The sequence below is a fragment of the Podarcis liolepis genome, assembly GCF_965112155.1.
Source record: "Podarcis liolepis genome assembly, chromosome: 4".
NCBI lineage: Eukaryota > Metazoa > Chordata > Lepidosauria > Squamata > Lacertidae > Podarcis > Podarcis liolepis.
The window spans coordinates 60,328,678-60,346,652 of NC_139558.1; the positions used below are offsets into that span (position 1 = coordinate 60,328,678).

The window sequence follows — 17,975 nt, forward strand, 5'->3', positions numbered from 1 at the left end:
GCGGTTCTTTCGTCTTGCGAAGCAAGCCCATTGACGGATTAGCGGATTAGCGCTATTAGCGACTTATCGGATCAGCTGATAAGCAGCTTAGCGGCTTAGAAAAAGGGGGGGAAAGGAAAAAAAACCCGCAGGAACTCGCAAGACATTTTCGTCTTGCGAAGCAAGCCCATAGGAGATTCGTTTTGCGAAGCACCTCCAAAACGGAAAACTCTTTCGTCTAGCGAGTTTTCCGTCTTGCAAGGCATTCGTCTTGCGGGGCACCACTGTAATGTGCTCCGTTACTTCTGGGTTGCCGCGGAGCGCAACCTGAAAATACTTATCCTAAAGAGTATTTATCCAAGGTATGACTAATAATAATAATAATAATAATAATAATAATAATAATAATATCCTTCTGGAGTAGCTGTCCAAGTTGGGAGTGGGCAGTATTGCTTTGCAGTATTTCTGGCACTAGTTGGATGGCCAAATCTAGAATCTGGTGTTTGAGCGGTATTGTTCAGATTTTGTTCAGAAACTGTGCAGATTTGTGCAGCCACCAGTGTGGGGCTCTACATGGTTTGAGCTACCCTCCATGCTATTTAACATCTACAGAAAACCATGGTGAGGTCATCCTGAATTATGGAGTGTGTTGCCATTAGAATGCTGAGGACTCACAGCTCTACTTCTCCTTTTCATCATCCTTATATACCCAAGCGATTGTTGTGCTCTACAGGAGAGGGCATCCTGCAGATACTGTTGTTATTGTTGTTGTTCTAAATCACCCTTTACCCTAAGGTCCCAAGGCAGGCTCCAGCATAAAAAACAATATTAAAAACAATTATAAACAACTTACAAACGTGAAATAAGGGACACCATTTCACACAATGTTGGAATAAGGACTTTGTGTGGTAGCACCTCTCCTTACATATCAGACAGGTGTCTTCTCTATTGTTTTTTCAGCATTTGTTGAAAACTGTTCTCAACAAGCATAGATTTTTATCCCATCAGCATCTGTAATGGATTTAAAAGTGTTTCTATATATGTAGTGGGTTTAAATTGTTTATATATACGCATTTGATTATATCGTTTTTATATATGCAATGTGAAATTGCTTTGAGATTCTTCATGACAAGCAATTCATAAATGAAACAGACAACTGAACAAATGAATAATCACTGGCCCTTGTGGTACTGTAAGGACTCTCTGACACTGTAATATGGATCTGCAGATCAAACTAAATATTGTGCATAGATGCCAATTGGTCTAAATCTTTTCCCACTTTTAGAAGCTTTTTCAAGGAAATTGCCCTTTGGGATTGGTTGATCTGCATCCCATCGCTAATTATGTAGAGTTTTCGGCTGCTTCACTAATATGATATGAATCCAGGAACCTGCTTTCTTTGCTTCGCTTCTAGATAGGAAAAATGTGAATGGCACACTCGGGCAGCTTCCCAAGAAGCAAGAGAATGATTTGTACTTCGGAAGGCACTGTCAGTCTGAAGGTAATTGCAATACGCATTTCAGCTGATTTTGCATTTTCCTCAAAACATTTTAAAGGGCACAGAGGAAAACAGTGAAATAATTTGTCAAGGCCTCTGGTGGGGAGGGCTGACTCTTCCCCAAGGGAAAGATATGCACTTTAAATAAAGTGGAAAGTTGAAGCAAGGAACTGCATGGCTTCTATTAAATGCTTCCTGTAGCTGACATGTAGCAGAAGACCCTCATGCAACCAGCTTGCTGTTGTTTTGATCCTGGCAGAAGATTAGTATGCCTGCTATTTGACATGTATTTCCGATGAACTGTATGCTAGGTGCTTTGTAGAAAACAGAAGTAGCAAAGCCTTCTAACAGGAAACCCACATGGGGGGGGGGGGAGAAATATAAAACCCAGTCCTGTCTCAGTAGCAGAGCAAGTGCTTTGCATTCAGACGGTTCCAAGTTCATTCCTTAGCATTTTCAGGTAGCGCCAGGAGAGACTCCTGCCTGAAATCTTGGTTAGGCACTGCCAGTCAGAGTAGACAGTACTGAGCTACATGGACCCGTGGTATGACTTGGTATAGGACTGCTTCATGTCTTTCTAGCCTAAACATTTTTTGTTTTGATGTAATTCTCATTGATATCTGTGCAGCTTAATTCTTGCGCCAGAAGTAGTCTAGTCATGCTGGCCACATGACCCAGAAAGCTGTCTGTGGACAAACACCAGCTCCCTTGACCTGAAAGCAAGATGAGCACCGCACCCCATAGTCATCTTTGACTGGACTTAACCGTCCAGGGGTCCTTTACCTTTACCTTTACCTACTAGAGACAAAATCATGTGGGGTTGGGGGCGGGGAAGAAGACATGCATACAGCATTTTAGACTAGACTCAGACTGGATACACACACAAAAAAATAAAGCACATTATTTCCTGGGACTCCTGGGAGCTGTAATTTATTCCTACAGAGCAACAATTCCTCGCACACTTAACAAACTAGGGCTGGATCTAGGCACATCAAGAAAGTGTTTCAGGAAAACGCATTGTACACTTTATTATGGGAAATCACATTGGCAAAAGACGGGACTCCACAGCACCTTCTGATGTCATAGTGTTATAACACATATAAAATGCTTTTTCTTTACTAATGTTGACATAAGGTTCTTCAAATGCATGGTGTGTATGCAGGTTTATTTCACTATGGTTTGCCAACACTGTGGTGGGTCCTATCAGTCTGATTTTACACAGCACTATGGACACACCAGTATATGAATGGAGTTTCCAAGGAAAGGTGCAGACATACAGGGGAAGTGAGCCAGGAAGCTGTGGCCAAGCACAGCTATAAATATTTTTTTACATATCTACCACCTTAACCACTGGTGCTCCTGCTACCTTTCCACTTTGAATAAAGGACCAGTTATCATGACACTTGAGGGTAGTACATAATAGCTTCAGGAGCAGCTATCTCTATGCAGTCCTTTCAGAGTTCTGGTCTACTCAGTTTAGATAAGAGAGTTGACACAAGAACATGGCAACTTTTATGTTATCCCTATTTGTTTTTAAAATTCACTGAATCAGGGTAAGTTGCCTCTCTATTTCCTTCTTTCTTTTGCCTTACTTGTCCCTCCTTTCTAAAGGCAATTGGGTGTGAGGATTAAGTGATTGACCCCACAGAAACTAGACCCTGATGAATCAAAGCACTAAACCACAGGCTTAACTTTAAGCACTTAAAGCCATAGATTTCAAATAGGCTATTCATGAGCCTATCTTATCTTTTAGCTTTTCTTTAACCATTTCATTTCCCTTGGCACACCATGAGGGTCTTGTCCCAGTTTGTAGTACAGTTTACTTCTCCCTTCATAGTTTTGAATAATCCTACAGAGAGTTCCTACATTGCCAGATGGCCTGGTTGCTTGGGTTCATTTTAGGATCTGCACATTGACTTTGTCTTGCTATGCAGTATTTCCTGCACAGTTTACAGCAGGAAAAGGCACATGGAGAGACATAAAGGCATAAGGAGATGTTGTAGCTGCATGAGTGGAGGGCTTTGCACATGGTTCTGGCTTACAAGCATATGATGCAACCTTATACCGTTGTCTAGTTCAATATTTTCTGTGCTGATTAGCAGTGATCTAGCAGACTTTTGTGCACTTATAGCACAATAAAATAGGATCTATGCTGAAGCTAAGTAAAAGTAAAGGTAAAGGTACCCCTGCCCGTACAGGCCAGTCTTGCCAGACTCTAGGGTTGTGCGCTCATCTCACTCTATAGGCCAGGAGCCAGCGCTGTCCGCAGACACTTCCGGGTCACGTGGCCAGCGTGACAAGCTGCATCTGGCGAGCCAGCACAGCACACGGAATGCCGTTTACCTTCCCGCTGGTAAGCGGTCCCTATTTATCTACTTGCACCCGGGGGTGCTAGGTTGGCAGGCGCTGGGACCGAACGACGGGAGCGCACCCCGCGCACTCCGCCGCGGGGATTCGAACCGCCGACCATGCAATCGGCAAGTCCTAGGCGCTGAAGCTAAGTAGGTCTGGTTAAAGCTGAAATGAAAAACCAAGTAGAAACCCATCTCTACTGCTTTGAGTTCCATGATGAAAGGAAAGTGGGATACAAATGTATTTTTATTATTATTATTATTATTATTATTATTATTATTATTATTATTATTACAAAGGGAATATATAAAGCTTTGTTCCCCAGGATGATGATACTGCAGATTTAAAGTAACATTTTGGTAACACCTTCGCATTTCCCAAAAGAATAATAATACCAACTGTTGCTAGTGTGGTGTAGTGGTTAAGAGCGATAGACTCGTAATCTGGGGAACCGGGTTCACGTCTCCGCTCCTCCACCTGCAGCTGCTGGGTGACCTTGGGCTAGTCACACTTCTCTGAAGTCTCTCAGCCCCACTCACCTCACAGAGTGTTTGTTGTGGGGGAGGAGGGGAAAGGAAATTGTTAGCCGCTTTGAGACTCCTTTGGGTAGTGATAAAGTGGGATATAAAATCCAAACTCTTCTCTTCTTGCTGACATTAACATTTTGAGGGAACATAACTTACATTTTCCAGAAAAGTAGACTGATTTGATATACTACTAAAACAATTGTGGTAATCTATATGCTCATGTGCATGCAAGTTCCATTTACATTAATGAGCTGTTTGCAAGTGAAAAGGTTTAGGATCGAGGGGTGAAATCTCTAATTAGATTTTGGTTGAAATACATCATCCAACTTCACCTAATACAAACTAAAGGAGTTGGTTTTTTTAAAAAAATAATCATGCCATATAAAAGAATTTAGAAAACAAATGAAGACAAAAGTAGACTTTCTTATTATCATTGGCATCAATCTGTCTCAAGAGAATGGAGTGCATCTCCAGGGTGAAGCCAAACCTCTGGAGAATCACAGTGCCTGCTGTGGCTGCAGAGGCTGGTAACTCATAACTGCTGCCTCCTGCAATGTTTTTGCTGTGTTAGCAGTGCCAAAGTGACCCATCTGACGCACAAACGTAGGCAATTTGTATGGGGTTCCTGGGCTGCCCAGACAACAAGTCTCTCTTCTCATCCTTACTGATGTGGTCCAAAGAAAAATGAGCAATATGTTTGTTGGAAGAAGCATACAAGACGCCATCCATCCCTCTTAGGAACTCCACTCTGGATTTGTGTAGGGTTTACTCCTTAGCCTTTTCTTCTCCCAAATAGGTCCCACAAGGCAGCGAGTATGGATTTTTCCTTTGGGTTTCCTCCCAAAGTCTTTCTCGTGAATGTATATATCTGTAAAGCAGCAGAGGTTTAGGATCAGAGTCTTCCTTATCTTGGATGAACTACATTCCCAGGTTGACAAGCCCCATCTGCCCCTTGCTTCCCTTACAGCATGTGGAGTAAGTGCCTTCTTGACCAGTGGACACACTAATGGTCTTGTCTGCTCAATCTGCCGGAGCCTGTCTTCACATGCAGAAGAAGTCCCTAACTCACTGAGGTTTTAAGACTCATCGGCTACCCTCACCTGGTTATCAAAGCTGTTTGCTGGGGTGCGGCCACTATCACATGCTGACAGTTTCTAGGAGCCACAGGTGAAAACTGAGTGCAGGGTAGGGAACAAAGGTGGACAAAGTACCCCAGAAGGAGCACAATGTGTCTCCCACAAGAGGTACTACCCCTCCCTTAACACCTATACATAGTAATAGTATAGAAATGTTCTTTATTAATTTGAGACGAAAATGTAAGGTAACACTTCCCCTTTGCTATAAATTTCTGATCAGTTTTAGCCAGATGCAATGAAAGACGCACAGAGTTATTATTTGTTTATTTCATCTACAGTTACATCTATTTCATTCCTAAGCACAATTCAAACACCTGACTACATATTGATAAGCCTTCGGTTTTTCCTACCTCTGCTTAGGACTGTAAAATTAGGAAGTGGGTTATTAAGGATGTAGCAAATCACAATACATGGATGGCTGTTGGAATTCTGCTTCGAGACTCACAGTTTTGCAGGCTTTGCCTAGAGCTAGCTAGCAAACAGATCAAAAGTCTAATGCTAACCAAGTTTGTTCAGATGCATGCAAGTATTTCCATTGAAATACGTTTGGGACTGCTACTTTAGTGATCCACAAATTAGGCATGAATGAGTTTAAGTCCAAGTATACCAGCTTAAGTAGCTGATGAATCATAGTGGTGATCTTTAGAAAGACTGGGATAGTAAAGATGTTCCCACTATGGAAAGCAGCATGGAAGTAAAAACAAAAACAAAAACCTTCACAAGAACTTTGCTTCATGAAAATCTTGATTTCAAACAGTAAAAACTCATTATTATGATTAGAGAAAATTTTAAAAGTGCTTCCCGTGTGTGTGTGTGTGTGTGTGTGTGTGTGTGTGAATGAAAGACAATATGTGTTTATCCTATAGTCAACGAACATAAATATTCTGACCGCCTAGGTGTCTGGTCAGACACCTTTCCCCATCACCACAGCTATTTTAAATGTCTACAGCATACCAAAAGGCAATGAATATTTTTAAAGCTGACAGGATGTTATAAGGGAAGGGAAGAAGCCCAGAGAACACAGGAAATAAGACTGAAAGCTTTAAAAAAGAAAGAACAACTCCAATTTTCCTACTGTGGTAAAAATAGATCTCTGCATTTCCTACCATGTTTCTGTTATATTTGTATATGTTACTCATTCTATTTTCAATGAAAATGTATTGCAAAAACTTTAATTAGGTTCTTCGTGATAATAATCTTTGTACTTTTCTAATTCCTCCCCACCTCTGGACAGAAATGAATGAAGATTTTCTTATTGGAGAAAGGTTTCATTTACTACAAGGAACAAGAATAGAGGAAACTACATGTCAGGTAACTGTGAAACTGTAGCAGAACTTGGGCAATAGAAATACCTGCCTGAAGTTCTTTCTAGACTGGGCTGCAAAATGGATCCCACGTGTCTGTAGGCTTGGCTGGATTATTTTTTTTTAATCAGCCTGCTCTCTGACTAAGGACTGCTAATGGAATCCCTGCCACAACATCCCCATTGAGCCACCCTGGCACCCTGCTTGGAGGGTCATGCATAATTTTTCTTGTGTACTCAAATAAATGGGCCTGCCAAATGATTAAAGTTGGTAGTTCTCTTTTGGTCTGTGGTGGTTGAGCAACTCCTGCTGGCTATGTTTATAAGCTTTTATAATAGATGCTCATTCATACAATCCACATTAGTCAGATCATGAGCTTCCTGGTGGTCACAAGCACGCCGACAGGTTAGGGGAAGAGCTGTAAGTCAGTGGTAGAACATCTGATGCAGAAGACCAAGTTTCAATCCCTGGCATTTCCAAGTAGGTCTAGGAGAGGATCATCTCTAGAGATCCATTGCCAATTAGTGTAGACAACACTGAGCTAGATGTTTGTACAGGGCAGCCTTGTACGTTTTTGCCAACCTTCTGGACCAGATATGTATCTCCTGTAATTGCTTCACTTAAGGAGAAAATAATCTTGTATGGGGAGCAAGCATATTTAGAGTATTTTTATTTTTTATTTTTCCACTCTTTTAAATAAATGTGGCCAGGAAACTGCTTCAAGACAGGTTCCTATGAACGTGTCACAATCACACTAGGTTTGTGTATCTGGTGAACTAAGTAAAGAATGAAAGTTTGAGTACCTCTCTTGATTTGTTTTTATTCAGTGGGTTATTGGGTTTTTTTATATATGAGCCATAAGGGTTTAATGCTTTGTAGCACACACAAACACATAACTAGGCTGCCATTAAATTAGTATTGTGAAATTTTACTTGGCACAGACCTACCCTAAGTGCTTTGATCAATCTAGCCAGCTCCAGTTTGGTGTATGTGTCCAGAATGTTTCTCAATTTTTATAAACATATACTGTGTCTCCAGGCACTTGTCTTCAAAAGACTACATTAATTAACCCACTAGTATGAGCAATTAAAGAAGCCTGACCCTTGGGCCTGTGCATAATAATATAAAGGTAATTAATGATTCATCAGTTGCTGAACACTGAAGAACTAGAAGACACAGCAGAAATAGGTGTTCCTAATGATGCTGTTGTTATTGATATCTCAGAAATCTGTGAACAAATTAAAATGAACCAAAGGGGGTTCCCTTATCAATGGGCAAGCAAGTTGCTACACAATTATATCTCTCAACTGGTGTGTTGCAACTTGTGGTTGGTTTGGAGTGAGACAAACCACAAACCATGGCTTAGCTCCTGATGATGTGGAAGTAGCAGCTCTGAGGGAGAAGAAAAGTGGCCGTAATTTTCTAAATGCAAACCAGGACATTTATTCATTCATACAAGGCCATTAGTGTTACATGTGAACTAGGCCATTATGTCATTGAGAAGCAATTCAAGATGCTGTAAGTCAGCCTGGGAGAGCTATGCCCCCCAAGGGTAGCATCTATATTATTTTATGAATGAAGTTTGAGTCCCAATGTTAATTTTGGCTTGCTTCTTCTTCTTGGACAGTTCTTACTTGACAACAGAGAACTATGTGGGGGGCTTCACAGCCAATCAACTGATTTTAAAAATCTACCTCATTGGTATTATTGATATCTTTTATTTTAAATGCATTCTGCATAGCCCAATTGCTTTCATGATATATCTACATGGTGCTGTTGCAATTCCTGTTGTTGACATTTTGTTTACCCTTTTGTGGCCAAGGTAATGACATTTGAACAGTGGATTCCACCTCAGAACCATGTCCCAAGTGCATCCAGTGATACAGTAAGGGAGATTCTACAATTTATATTCCTTTTTCGTTTTGGCTGAATCATACATTGGCTGCAGTGTTTTGAAAAGCTTTCTTTGACTAAATGAACATGCAGAGCATTATAGAAGCAAACTCTTTTAGATCTATGTATTTGTGCCCTCGCACTGATTTGCCAGCCAAAGTTGAGTGTGCCTCAATAGTATTTGTGCCTGCGGATATTTTAGGAGATCAGGTTGCCCCCATTTCCCCTTATCTACAAGGACTCTGATAAGAAAAAAGTTTATTAAAAATTTGTGCTAGTCAAATGCTGACCAATGTAGCTAACTGGTAGGATCACGACAACTAAGATAAGGCAGTGTTTTGATTATGGAAAGATGGAGAGCTGAATTAAGCCTAGAAGCCCCATACCTGACACTCCCCAATTTTGACCAAAACGCAGCCCTGCACCCTTCTAGATGCACAAAGAACAAGGCAGAAAATCAGGCAGAGGGCATTCTCAGTAGTGGTGCCTGCCCTGTGGAACGCCCTCCCATCAGATGTCAAGGAAATAAATAACTATCCAACTTTAAAAGACATGTGAAGGCAGCCCTATTTAGGGAAGTTTTAATGTTTTATCGTGTACAGGGGCTGCCGTGAAAGATCAGTATGCCCCATTTGCTTCCCTGTACTTCTCTCCACTAAGGTGAAGTGCAAACAATGAAGTCTTAAAGTATATTCTCCATAACTGTGTGCTTTCTGGTACTATTCAGGTTAGGAATATAGAAAGGGGCCATATTCCAGATCACACTATCTGCCTTTCTGACTCAAGACTGACCAGCAGCTCTTCTCTTCCAAATCTCAGAGTAAATGATATCCGTATGGGTTTAGCATAGATCATACATTGTATAATTGTGACCCATTCATATAGGCACATGCTTAAGTGACTCAAAAGAAAGACAAGAATAGGTTTATTTGTCCCAGATATAAATATATTTAATTTTTATTCATTCATTTTCATACACAACCTCCCTCCTTCCTGTTCAAGTAGTTGATATTTCCCCTACCCCCACATAGTAGTGTGATGCTCTGAAACTGTTTCAGATCCTGTTTCTGATAAGTTGCTGTGGTCATGAAGCCCCAGAACATTTGGTGCTTATCAATCAAAGCAAAAAAGAAAACTCCAAAGCTTTCATTAACACAGTTTGCATCAGTAAAATATAACTACTGCATTTATTGTTCTGCTTACATGACTTTTGCTAACATAAAACTCTCCCCCTCTCCACAGTAACTGCTCTTAAAACAAAGAGGATTACACTTCATCCATTAGCAAAATTGTTTGAGTAGATTATATTCCCGTTTTACTTTGAGACGCTCAACCATCTACCCCTCAAATAAAATACAAGTTCAGACCTCAGTTCAAAATTCATAGCGATGTTATTCTCAGTTAATAATTAGAGTTGGACACGTTGTCTGCTAAACAATCCACTTGACTTGGGTAGGTTTGCTTCTGGCTAAAATGTGATGATTTCTGTGTTGTCAGCTAAGAAGCCATTTCACTGATAATTATCCCCATTGCTTTTTGGTGGAGTGGTACCCACCAAAGTACTGCACAGTGGCTTGAATCTATTTGCTGCATGAACAGATGGAACATCCATTAATGACAGGACTCCAGCTGCTCAGGAAAGGACCCCTTCTGCATTTTGAAGTCTCATTCTGTGAATGGAATGGCATTATAATCTCAAGCATGTCTGACCCAAACAAGTGGTTTTCATATTTTAAATGAACATGCAACTTCCCCCAGATGCAGACTTTTGCATCTCTTGTTAAGATGACTGCGAATGAAATTAGATTTTCTATTCCAACTCCACACACTCAAACATAACTTGAGTTGCTTCAACATGCACCAGCTGAGGATGGCATCAAATAAAATTAAATCCAATGCAAAACTATAGACTGCTTTTTATCTTTCAAATAGAGTTCTGATGAAAAATTCTCAGATATGTAAAATCATTCTTATATTTCAGGGGGTCACGCTTGGTTCAGCATATTCAGTAATGTTATATTGCATCTCAGGATCCTATTATTTTGTAATCTCTTCTCCATTATATTTTCCCTATTCTACAAACCTGCCAGTTCTTCATATGATTTGTGTACTCTGAAATCTATGGTTAGGTTGAAGAACCATTTGTTTCAGAACTCTTCCATTAGCTTACTCAAAAATGTAGTGTATTACATATTTATACTAGTAAAATATCATATTCCTAGGGTAAGGTACTCTGTGAAACTACCCTTTACCAGCTTAGTAATGGTATTCCACACATTTGTAACGGAAATATTGTTGTTGTTGTTTAGTCATTTAGTCGTGTCCGACTCTTCGTGACCCCATGGACCAGAGCACACCAGGCACATGCCTGTTGTCTTTGTCCATGGAGTTTTCTTGGCAGGGATACTGGAGTGGCTTGCTAGTTCCTCCTCCAGGTGGATCACGTTTAGTCAAAACTCTCCACTATGACCTGTCCTTCTTGGGTGGCCCTGCTCGGCATAGTTCATAGCTTCTCTGAGTTATTCAAGCCCCTTCGCTACGGCAAGGCAGTGATCCATGAAGGAGTGTAACAGAAATACTAGTACTTAAAGAGACTTTTGAATTATAACCCAATGGTTGATGAGCACAAAATAGCTGCCAAATGGAAACACGTATCTTTCTCTCTTTCCTTGTTGTATTTGTTAGTTGCCCTATAACCTGAATTATTGATTCATTAAAAAAAAAACAGAAACAGGGAATTCATAAAATACCATCACATGTATACTTAAAAAAACACAAAAAAACCCAGGAGCCTAAACCTGGTTCCAGAGCACCAAAATAACGTAACAGAGCAAAAACACATCCACCCTATCCACCATAGAAACAGACTCCAAAGTGTTAAGATTAATGTTTTAAGTATTAAGGTAAAGTCAAGGGAGAATAAAGAAGACTTTCCTTGATGCCAGCAAAATATTAATGAATACGCTAGGCAAGCTTTTCTGGGGAGAATGTTCAATAACTAGGAGGCCACCATGAAAAAGGCCCTCTCCCTTCTTGCCCTCCCTCTGATCTTCAGGTTTGGGAGACACTCATAGAAGGGTCTCTGTAGATTACCTGAGGGTTAAGGGAAGGGTATATATGAGAAAAGGCAATACGTTAGATACTGCTGGTCCTAAGCAGTGCAGGATGTTATAGGTTAAACCAAAATATGAGTTGGACCTAGAAACAGCTTGGGAACAGACTTGGTGCACAAACTTCCTTCATACCTTTTGAAGGAGTGAGTTTTATGACAATAGAGAATGTGTTCACATTACTGCTTACTGTGGCTCCAGTGTGCTCCTACCACTGTTTTTTAAAGCCAGGTTCACATGACATTAGCCACACTCCATCTGCATCCTGTAGCTTTTAGAAAAATACTCCTCTTTGATTAGCTTTTTCTCAAACCAGCTTTCCGTTGCGGTGTGAACAGTTCATGGTTCCGTCGTGGTGTGAACAGTTCAGGCTGCTTTTGCGCATGTGCAAATGAAAGCATCGCTGACCTGCAGTTTGGTGCATGCAAATAAATAACTGGTTGGAGATATTTCCAGTCCTGCTTTGCTGTGAACAGCAGTGGAAAAAAGCTACTTGAAAATGCAGCAAGAGGAAATGATCTTGCAGTGTTTTAAGCCACTAATGCAAACATAGCCACAAAAAAGAAAAACTCACTTCACCAGTGTCAAGCTGCTGCACCACAAATGGTTTAGTGTAGCACTAATAGCTATGTGCCAAGTGGTTCTGTATAACAGCCTTTACTATCTGAATTATTGCAAAAACAGCTTGTCTGGTTTGGATTTGAGATCTATTTGCAGGCATAAACAGAGAACCAATAGGACTTTCCCACCCATTCTTTTTCTTATTCTGTGGAAGATAGGCCTACTGGTAACAAAAATCAATATAGATAGTTCTGAACCAATACACCTCTGGCCACCAAATCCTAAGAACTCAAAAGTAGAGAAATAGGCATTGCCACCATACCTTGCTTCTGCACTGCTATGTCTAGCAGCTGTCAATAAGTAATAATGAATGAGGCATAGCACTTCTTATATACAGTGAAATACTACAGTTCCATAATCATAGCTAGTGCATCCTTACATATTTTCCTTTCTTATTCTTTCACAAAGAAAGAAGCTCACAAGTTATATACTTGTGGCTGATTTAATTAATATTTTTGTAGCACCTTTGAGAACACTTCAGAGTCACTTTGTAGCTTGTAAAGAAATCACACTGTATTTCTTTGCTTCTTGGGAGAGAGGTTGCCATTAATTTTTGAAGGCCAAAGGCTGACTATCTCCACCGTAACTTCTGTCTTCTTTCAAAGCCACACACTGCTTGTAACCTGAGAAGAGGTAGTGCAGTCAATCCAGGAACACTATTATTGAGGGATCTTCAGACACATGAGAAAGACTCCTGTCTGCTGCTAGTTAGTGTAGGCAATATTTGACAATATTTGATTAGGTCAACTAGTAGTCTGATGCAGTAGAAACTATGATGTTTAGAAAGCCAGGAAAATGTGCATTTCCAAGAAATGGAAATTCAACCTTTTCCATGAGACTATTTTTCAAGTTGTCCTTCAAGCAATCATGCCGCTATTGCATCAGTCAGCTGGCTGATTTAATTAATATTTTTGTAGCACCTTTGAGAACACCTCAGAGTAACTTTGGAGCTTGCAAAAAAAAAATTACACTGTATTTCTTTGCTTCTTCTAAGAGAGGGAAACAAACTTTTCAATGTGTTTTGACCATATATTTCTTTTCTACTCTAGGTTGCAGAATCTGATGAAAATAAATCAGAAACAGTGGGAACTTTAAAACGGTTGCAGAAATTAGTGCAAACTAAGAAAGCCAGTATACACAGTTTGGATGACATCAAACATGTTTTGATACCTCTCAGTAAGTAAAGGGACACCTTTTGAGTCTATATACGCTTGCGCTTTTTTCAGTTTTCTATGTAGGTTCAGAGAATAAGTACCAAAGTAGGTAAATGATGCATAAAATTTTTTCTTCCCTCATTTATTTAAATTAAATATGTCCTGGGGAGACTATAGTGACTTCTGTGTAAGCTGAAAGAATCTAGGAATTGTGAGATCAGTGGGAAGTTAGAGACTTCCTTGCTTCAACAGAATGTCTGCAAACTAGTTCAGACAATACCTCAAGAGTTGATGCAGCTCATCATGTGAAACATGCACACTATCCTCACCTCTGCTGGCTTCACTTTCCCATGTGGGGATAGACCATTCAAATGTGGCCATCTCTGCATAAAACCTTAGGTGCGTAAGTCATAATTGTGGGGTCAGTTTCCTAGATCAACTCTTACAAATATCATATACTTTCTACCAAGTGTGTGTTAGTAGTTCCACAAGTTCAGTACAGAATTGCCTGCATCCCCATATTTCTATGTGTCTTTGGGGATGGGTGGGAAGATAAAACACTGTTTCAAACCACAGTTTTATTTCTTTATTTCTAAACTTTTTAAAGATCCACTGCCACAAGATGTATATGTCTCCGAAGATGAGGATGAAGCTCCAACATCATGTATGAAATTAACCAAATCCCAGGACAAGAAAGTATTGAGAGAGAATACAAGGCGAAAGGATGAAGCTGAGACAAGAACAGACCTTCTATCGACTTCCTTGGGCAGATCTTATACTTCCAGACTAAGCAACTTAGGAAATATTTCCATCCGTTCAGAAACTGAATTTCAGCTCTGGAGTGATTGGAAACCTTTTCCTGACAACCAGCTGTGCCCCTGTGATTTCCTGATTACAAGGATAGAGGAGTGGGAAAAATGTACTTGTTGCTCTCACCAGCCCCGTCTTACTTCCTCTCTCACGGACGTTGATCTCCCAGATTCATGGGTAAGTTGCTTTCCTTCCAATTAATTAGCTCAGCTATAAAGACTTGTTGGGATACATCTGGCAGTTATTCTAGTCTACCTGTGACATGGCTGAAGCATCCAAGAGAATGGTGATAGAAAAATCCTGAAAGACAAATCTGATCCAAACCTGACATTGCCTTTATTCATTCCCATAATTGTCATGACAGATGATCCCAGTCACCTGCTCATTATAGTCTTGTCAAATGGTTAAGTAGTGCTAATGTGTCTGTAGCAACTGTAGGATTATGAAAGTCAAGCTCTGATGGTTCAGAATTTGTTCTGGAGGAACTACCCTTGTCTCAATTCAAAATGGATTCACACATAACAAAGTTTTTCAGAGAAGGTTCAGTGGGGGGAGAGATTGAAAGGTTCATAGATTTCTCTCTTGGCTTGAATTATCATCACATGCACTGATAGTGCTGTGCATATACCCATTATCATATTGACCCTTAGGAAATTGTTGTTAGTTTTAGCTACATACACAACATAGCACTTGAAATTCAACTAGACCTGGATGGGCAACATTAACAATGTTAAATTTCTGCAAGAAACAATAATAAGAATTAATTTACCATCAAACAAAAGTCTACTTGGTTAGATGATCTGGTCACATTATTCACAGCAAGCAATAAATGCTTAGTCAGGGCAGATAGCTTTGGGTACACACATGACACACCGCAGAATGTCATTTTACATTCTGAGACATAAAATAACTTCTAGAGAGAATAGTGTTCAATTTTTGTTACACCTGAGCATTATGAGATCGACAAATTTGGATTTTGAACTGGATATTATTATTGTTTTATTAATAATATTTATTTGTTGTTGTTTTTTCAGAAAAATGACTCAAACGTCAATGTAAAAACAAACATTAAAACTAAGTATAAGAATACAACTACAAAGCTCTTAGATTTCAGTATCAAAAAGTAAAATCTGTTTATATTTGTGTCATTCCACCTTAGTATTCAGAATAAGGAGATCATAACATCTATTAAAGATAAGTGGTTTTTGTCTCAGTATTTTGAAGAAAACAACCTGTTAAATCACTATCCTTTTTCATCCAGCAAAACCTTGCCTGTTGTGCGGGATGTGTTATTTGACTTCTTTCAAGGTTGGCACTTAAAATACTCTTAAGAATATGGTTCCATACTCTTGCTCCTGCTTCCTTCACTAATCTAGCCTGACAACCAATATTACTTACTGTTCCAGGCCCTTCACACTCACAGCCTGTTTTTTCACCTTAGATTTTGCTAAGAGCTCACATGTACCCAAACGCCACAGAAGTTTAATTTTTTAAGTATGTTAAGCTTAGTTTTGCATCCATGTTTAAATCATACCAGCACTTGAATATGACACTGATACAATTGGGCTGACTGACAGACAAAAGACAGCCACAGTTGTCTTTGGTAAGGTACAAGTACGGAATAGGAACCAAAACAAAGATATTAAAAATGTAGAGAATATAAAAAATTCACTCCAGTTCTCTTCCTGCTTCAGTTTTTTGCTAGTGTTGCTCCCTTGCTTAAGCAAATTTTACGTAAACAGGCCTGGTCTGACCAGGCCAATGAGATTCTTTGCAAACTAGAAGACTGGCATGCCCCACTTCACACAGATGCCCAACACGTGATACAGGCTTGGAGAACATTGCTATCTACAGCAAACTATGAAATTTGCACTTTTAAAAGAAATGAAAAGTTTGAATGTGCCACTCAAATTGTATATGAGACAAAACAGTGGCAATTCAGCAGTATGACACTACGTGAAGAAATAAATTCAGTTTGAACTGATGGCCCTGGCAGAAAACAGTTTATTGATAGCAGACTCTGCTTTAGCATTAATCAGAATACATATTTGTTGATCTTGATTTTAATCAGAGATAGGAAGACAGATAACATCACATTTGCAGCTTGAAAGGTCATCCACTACATGCTGCTTGCTCTTGGAGCTGCTTTGTAAAACAAAGGTTTGGCAGACTTCACACTATGTCTCTGAAATATAGTCTGTTGATAATGTTGCAAATCCTCTGACTAAAGTGTGTTCTGTTTTTCTTCTTGTCAACTCCAAAATGACTCTCCTTCTTTCAGCTTTGTACAGATCTTTCTAATCTAAAGCTTCATCAGAATAAATTGGTAGCCCACAGCACCTCCAGTTAAAATAGAAAGGTGGGGAAAGGCCTGTCTCAGTTCTTGGAGAGCAAATGCCAGTCCTCTAGTCTGACTTGGTATGAGGCAGTGTGAGATGTTCAGACCATACCAGTTTATATAGTACAAAAGGAAGCAATGGAGCCTTTTGCTGATTTTTTTACTTGGGAAAGGTGAATGTAATTACTTTGATTATGGTGCCCATTCCTCCCCTTTTAAAGTCATCATTGTGAGTCAAGGACCTGAACCCGTGTGGTGGTGAATAAGAGACAAGGACACAAGTAATTTAGGTTAATGGGCTGAAAAAGGACTCAACTTTTATTGGTTACAGCATGTGAGTGGTATTGGCTTAAGCATTGGATCAAACAATCTACCGGTATATATGACCCCACCTGTGCAGCGGAGGGGTCATCTGAAGGTTAACAACCACTGGGAGGAGCTTGTTGATGCAAATACAACTGGAAGCTTCCCCTGATGTCACCGGGGGTCATGCCATGGCCCTAGACGTCTTCCAAGGGCAGAATGAGGCGCAGAAGCTGCCACAGCCGCTTGAATGTGGCTAATCCCTGCCCTAGGCCAACCCTATTGGCTGGCCTGCTGGGGGGGGGGCATGGCAGCTAGGAGATGGGAACGGTTCCCACTCACAACACCTCCCCTCTGGGAGGAGGAGAGGCTTTGCTAAACTTCTCTGCTCTCTGATAATGATGCATTGTGGACACATTTACACATGAATATATATTACACAGTGATGTCACTTGATAACTTTCAGCTGAACCATCAGTGAACCGAGTCTGCTTTGAAGTGTTATCCGTTAAATGGTGTGCAGTAATTTGCACGTTCTGTGTTGTGTGTCTGATAAGGCTTCTCATATTTTCAACATATCATTTAATCTTAGTCATTGAGAAGTAATAACATAGTTATGGACTTGCCTTCATGTTGTTTGCTATGCTTATGGCATGTTAATTAATGGCAGCCAGTGTGGTGTAGTAGTTAGAGTGTCAGACTAGGACCTGGGAGACCAGGGTTCAAATCCCCACTCTGCCATGAAGCTCACTGGGTGACCTTGGGCCAGTCACTGCCCCTCAGCTGAACCTGCCTCACAGAGTTGTTGTGGAGATTAAACGATATGGGAGAGAACTGTTGAACTCTTTGGAGGAAATGATGAAATATAAATTCAACAAATAAACAAATCCTTGAGAGTTAGAGGTTTGTTGATGAAACTGGTTATCTGGATGCATTTGAGTCAGTTTTGG

At 40.1% G+C, this 17,975-nt stretch overlaps 1 protein-coding gene across 1 annotated transcript in view; it reads left to right on the plus strand.

The window, feature by feature from the left end:
* The window catches only part of SAMSN1 (SAM domain, SH3 domain and nuclear localization signals 1), a 75,717-nt gene that overhangs the window by 13,887 nt on the left and 43,855 nt on the right, over nt 1-17,975 (plus strand). The window contains exons 5-9 of the mRNA XM_083500697.1: nt 1,394-1,480; nt 6,727-6,803; nt 8,619-8,681; nt 13,470-13,596; nt 14,182-14,561. Coding sequence (XP_083356823.1) covers nt 1,394-1,480; nt 6,727-6,803; nt 8,619-8,681; nt 13,470-13,596; nt 14,182-14,561 — 734 coding nt within the window. The remainder of the gene's footprint in view (nt 1-1,393; nt 1,481-6,726; nt 6,804-8,618; nt 8,682-13,469; nt 13,597-14,181; nt 14,562-17,975) is intronic.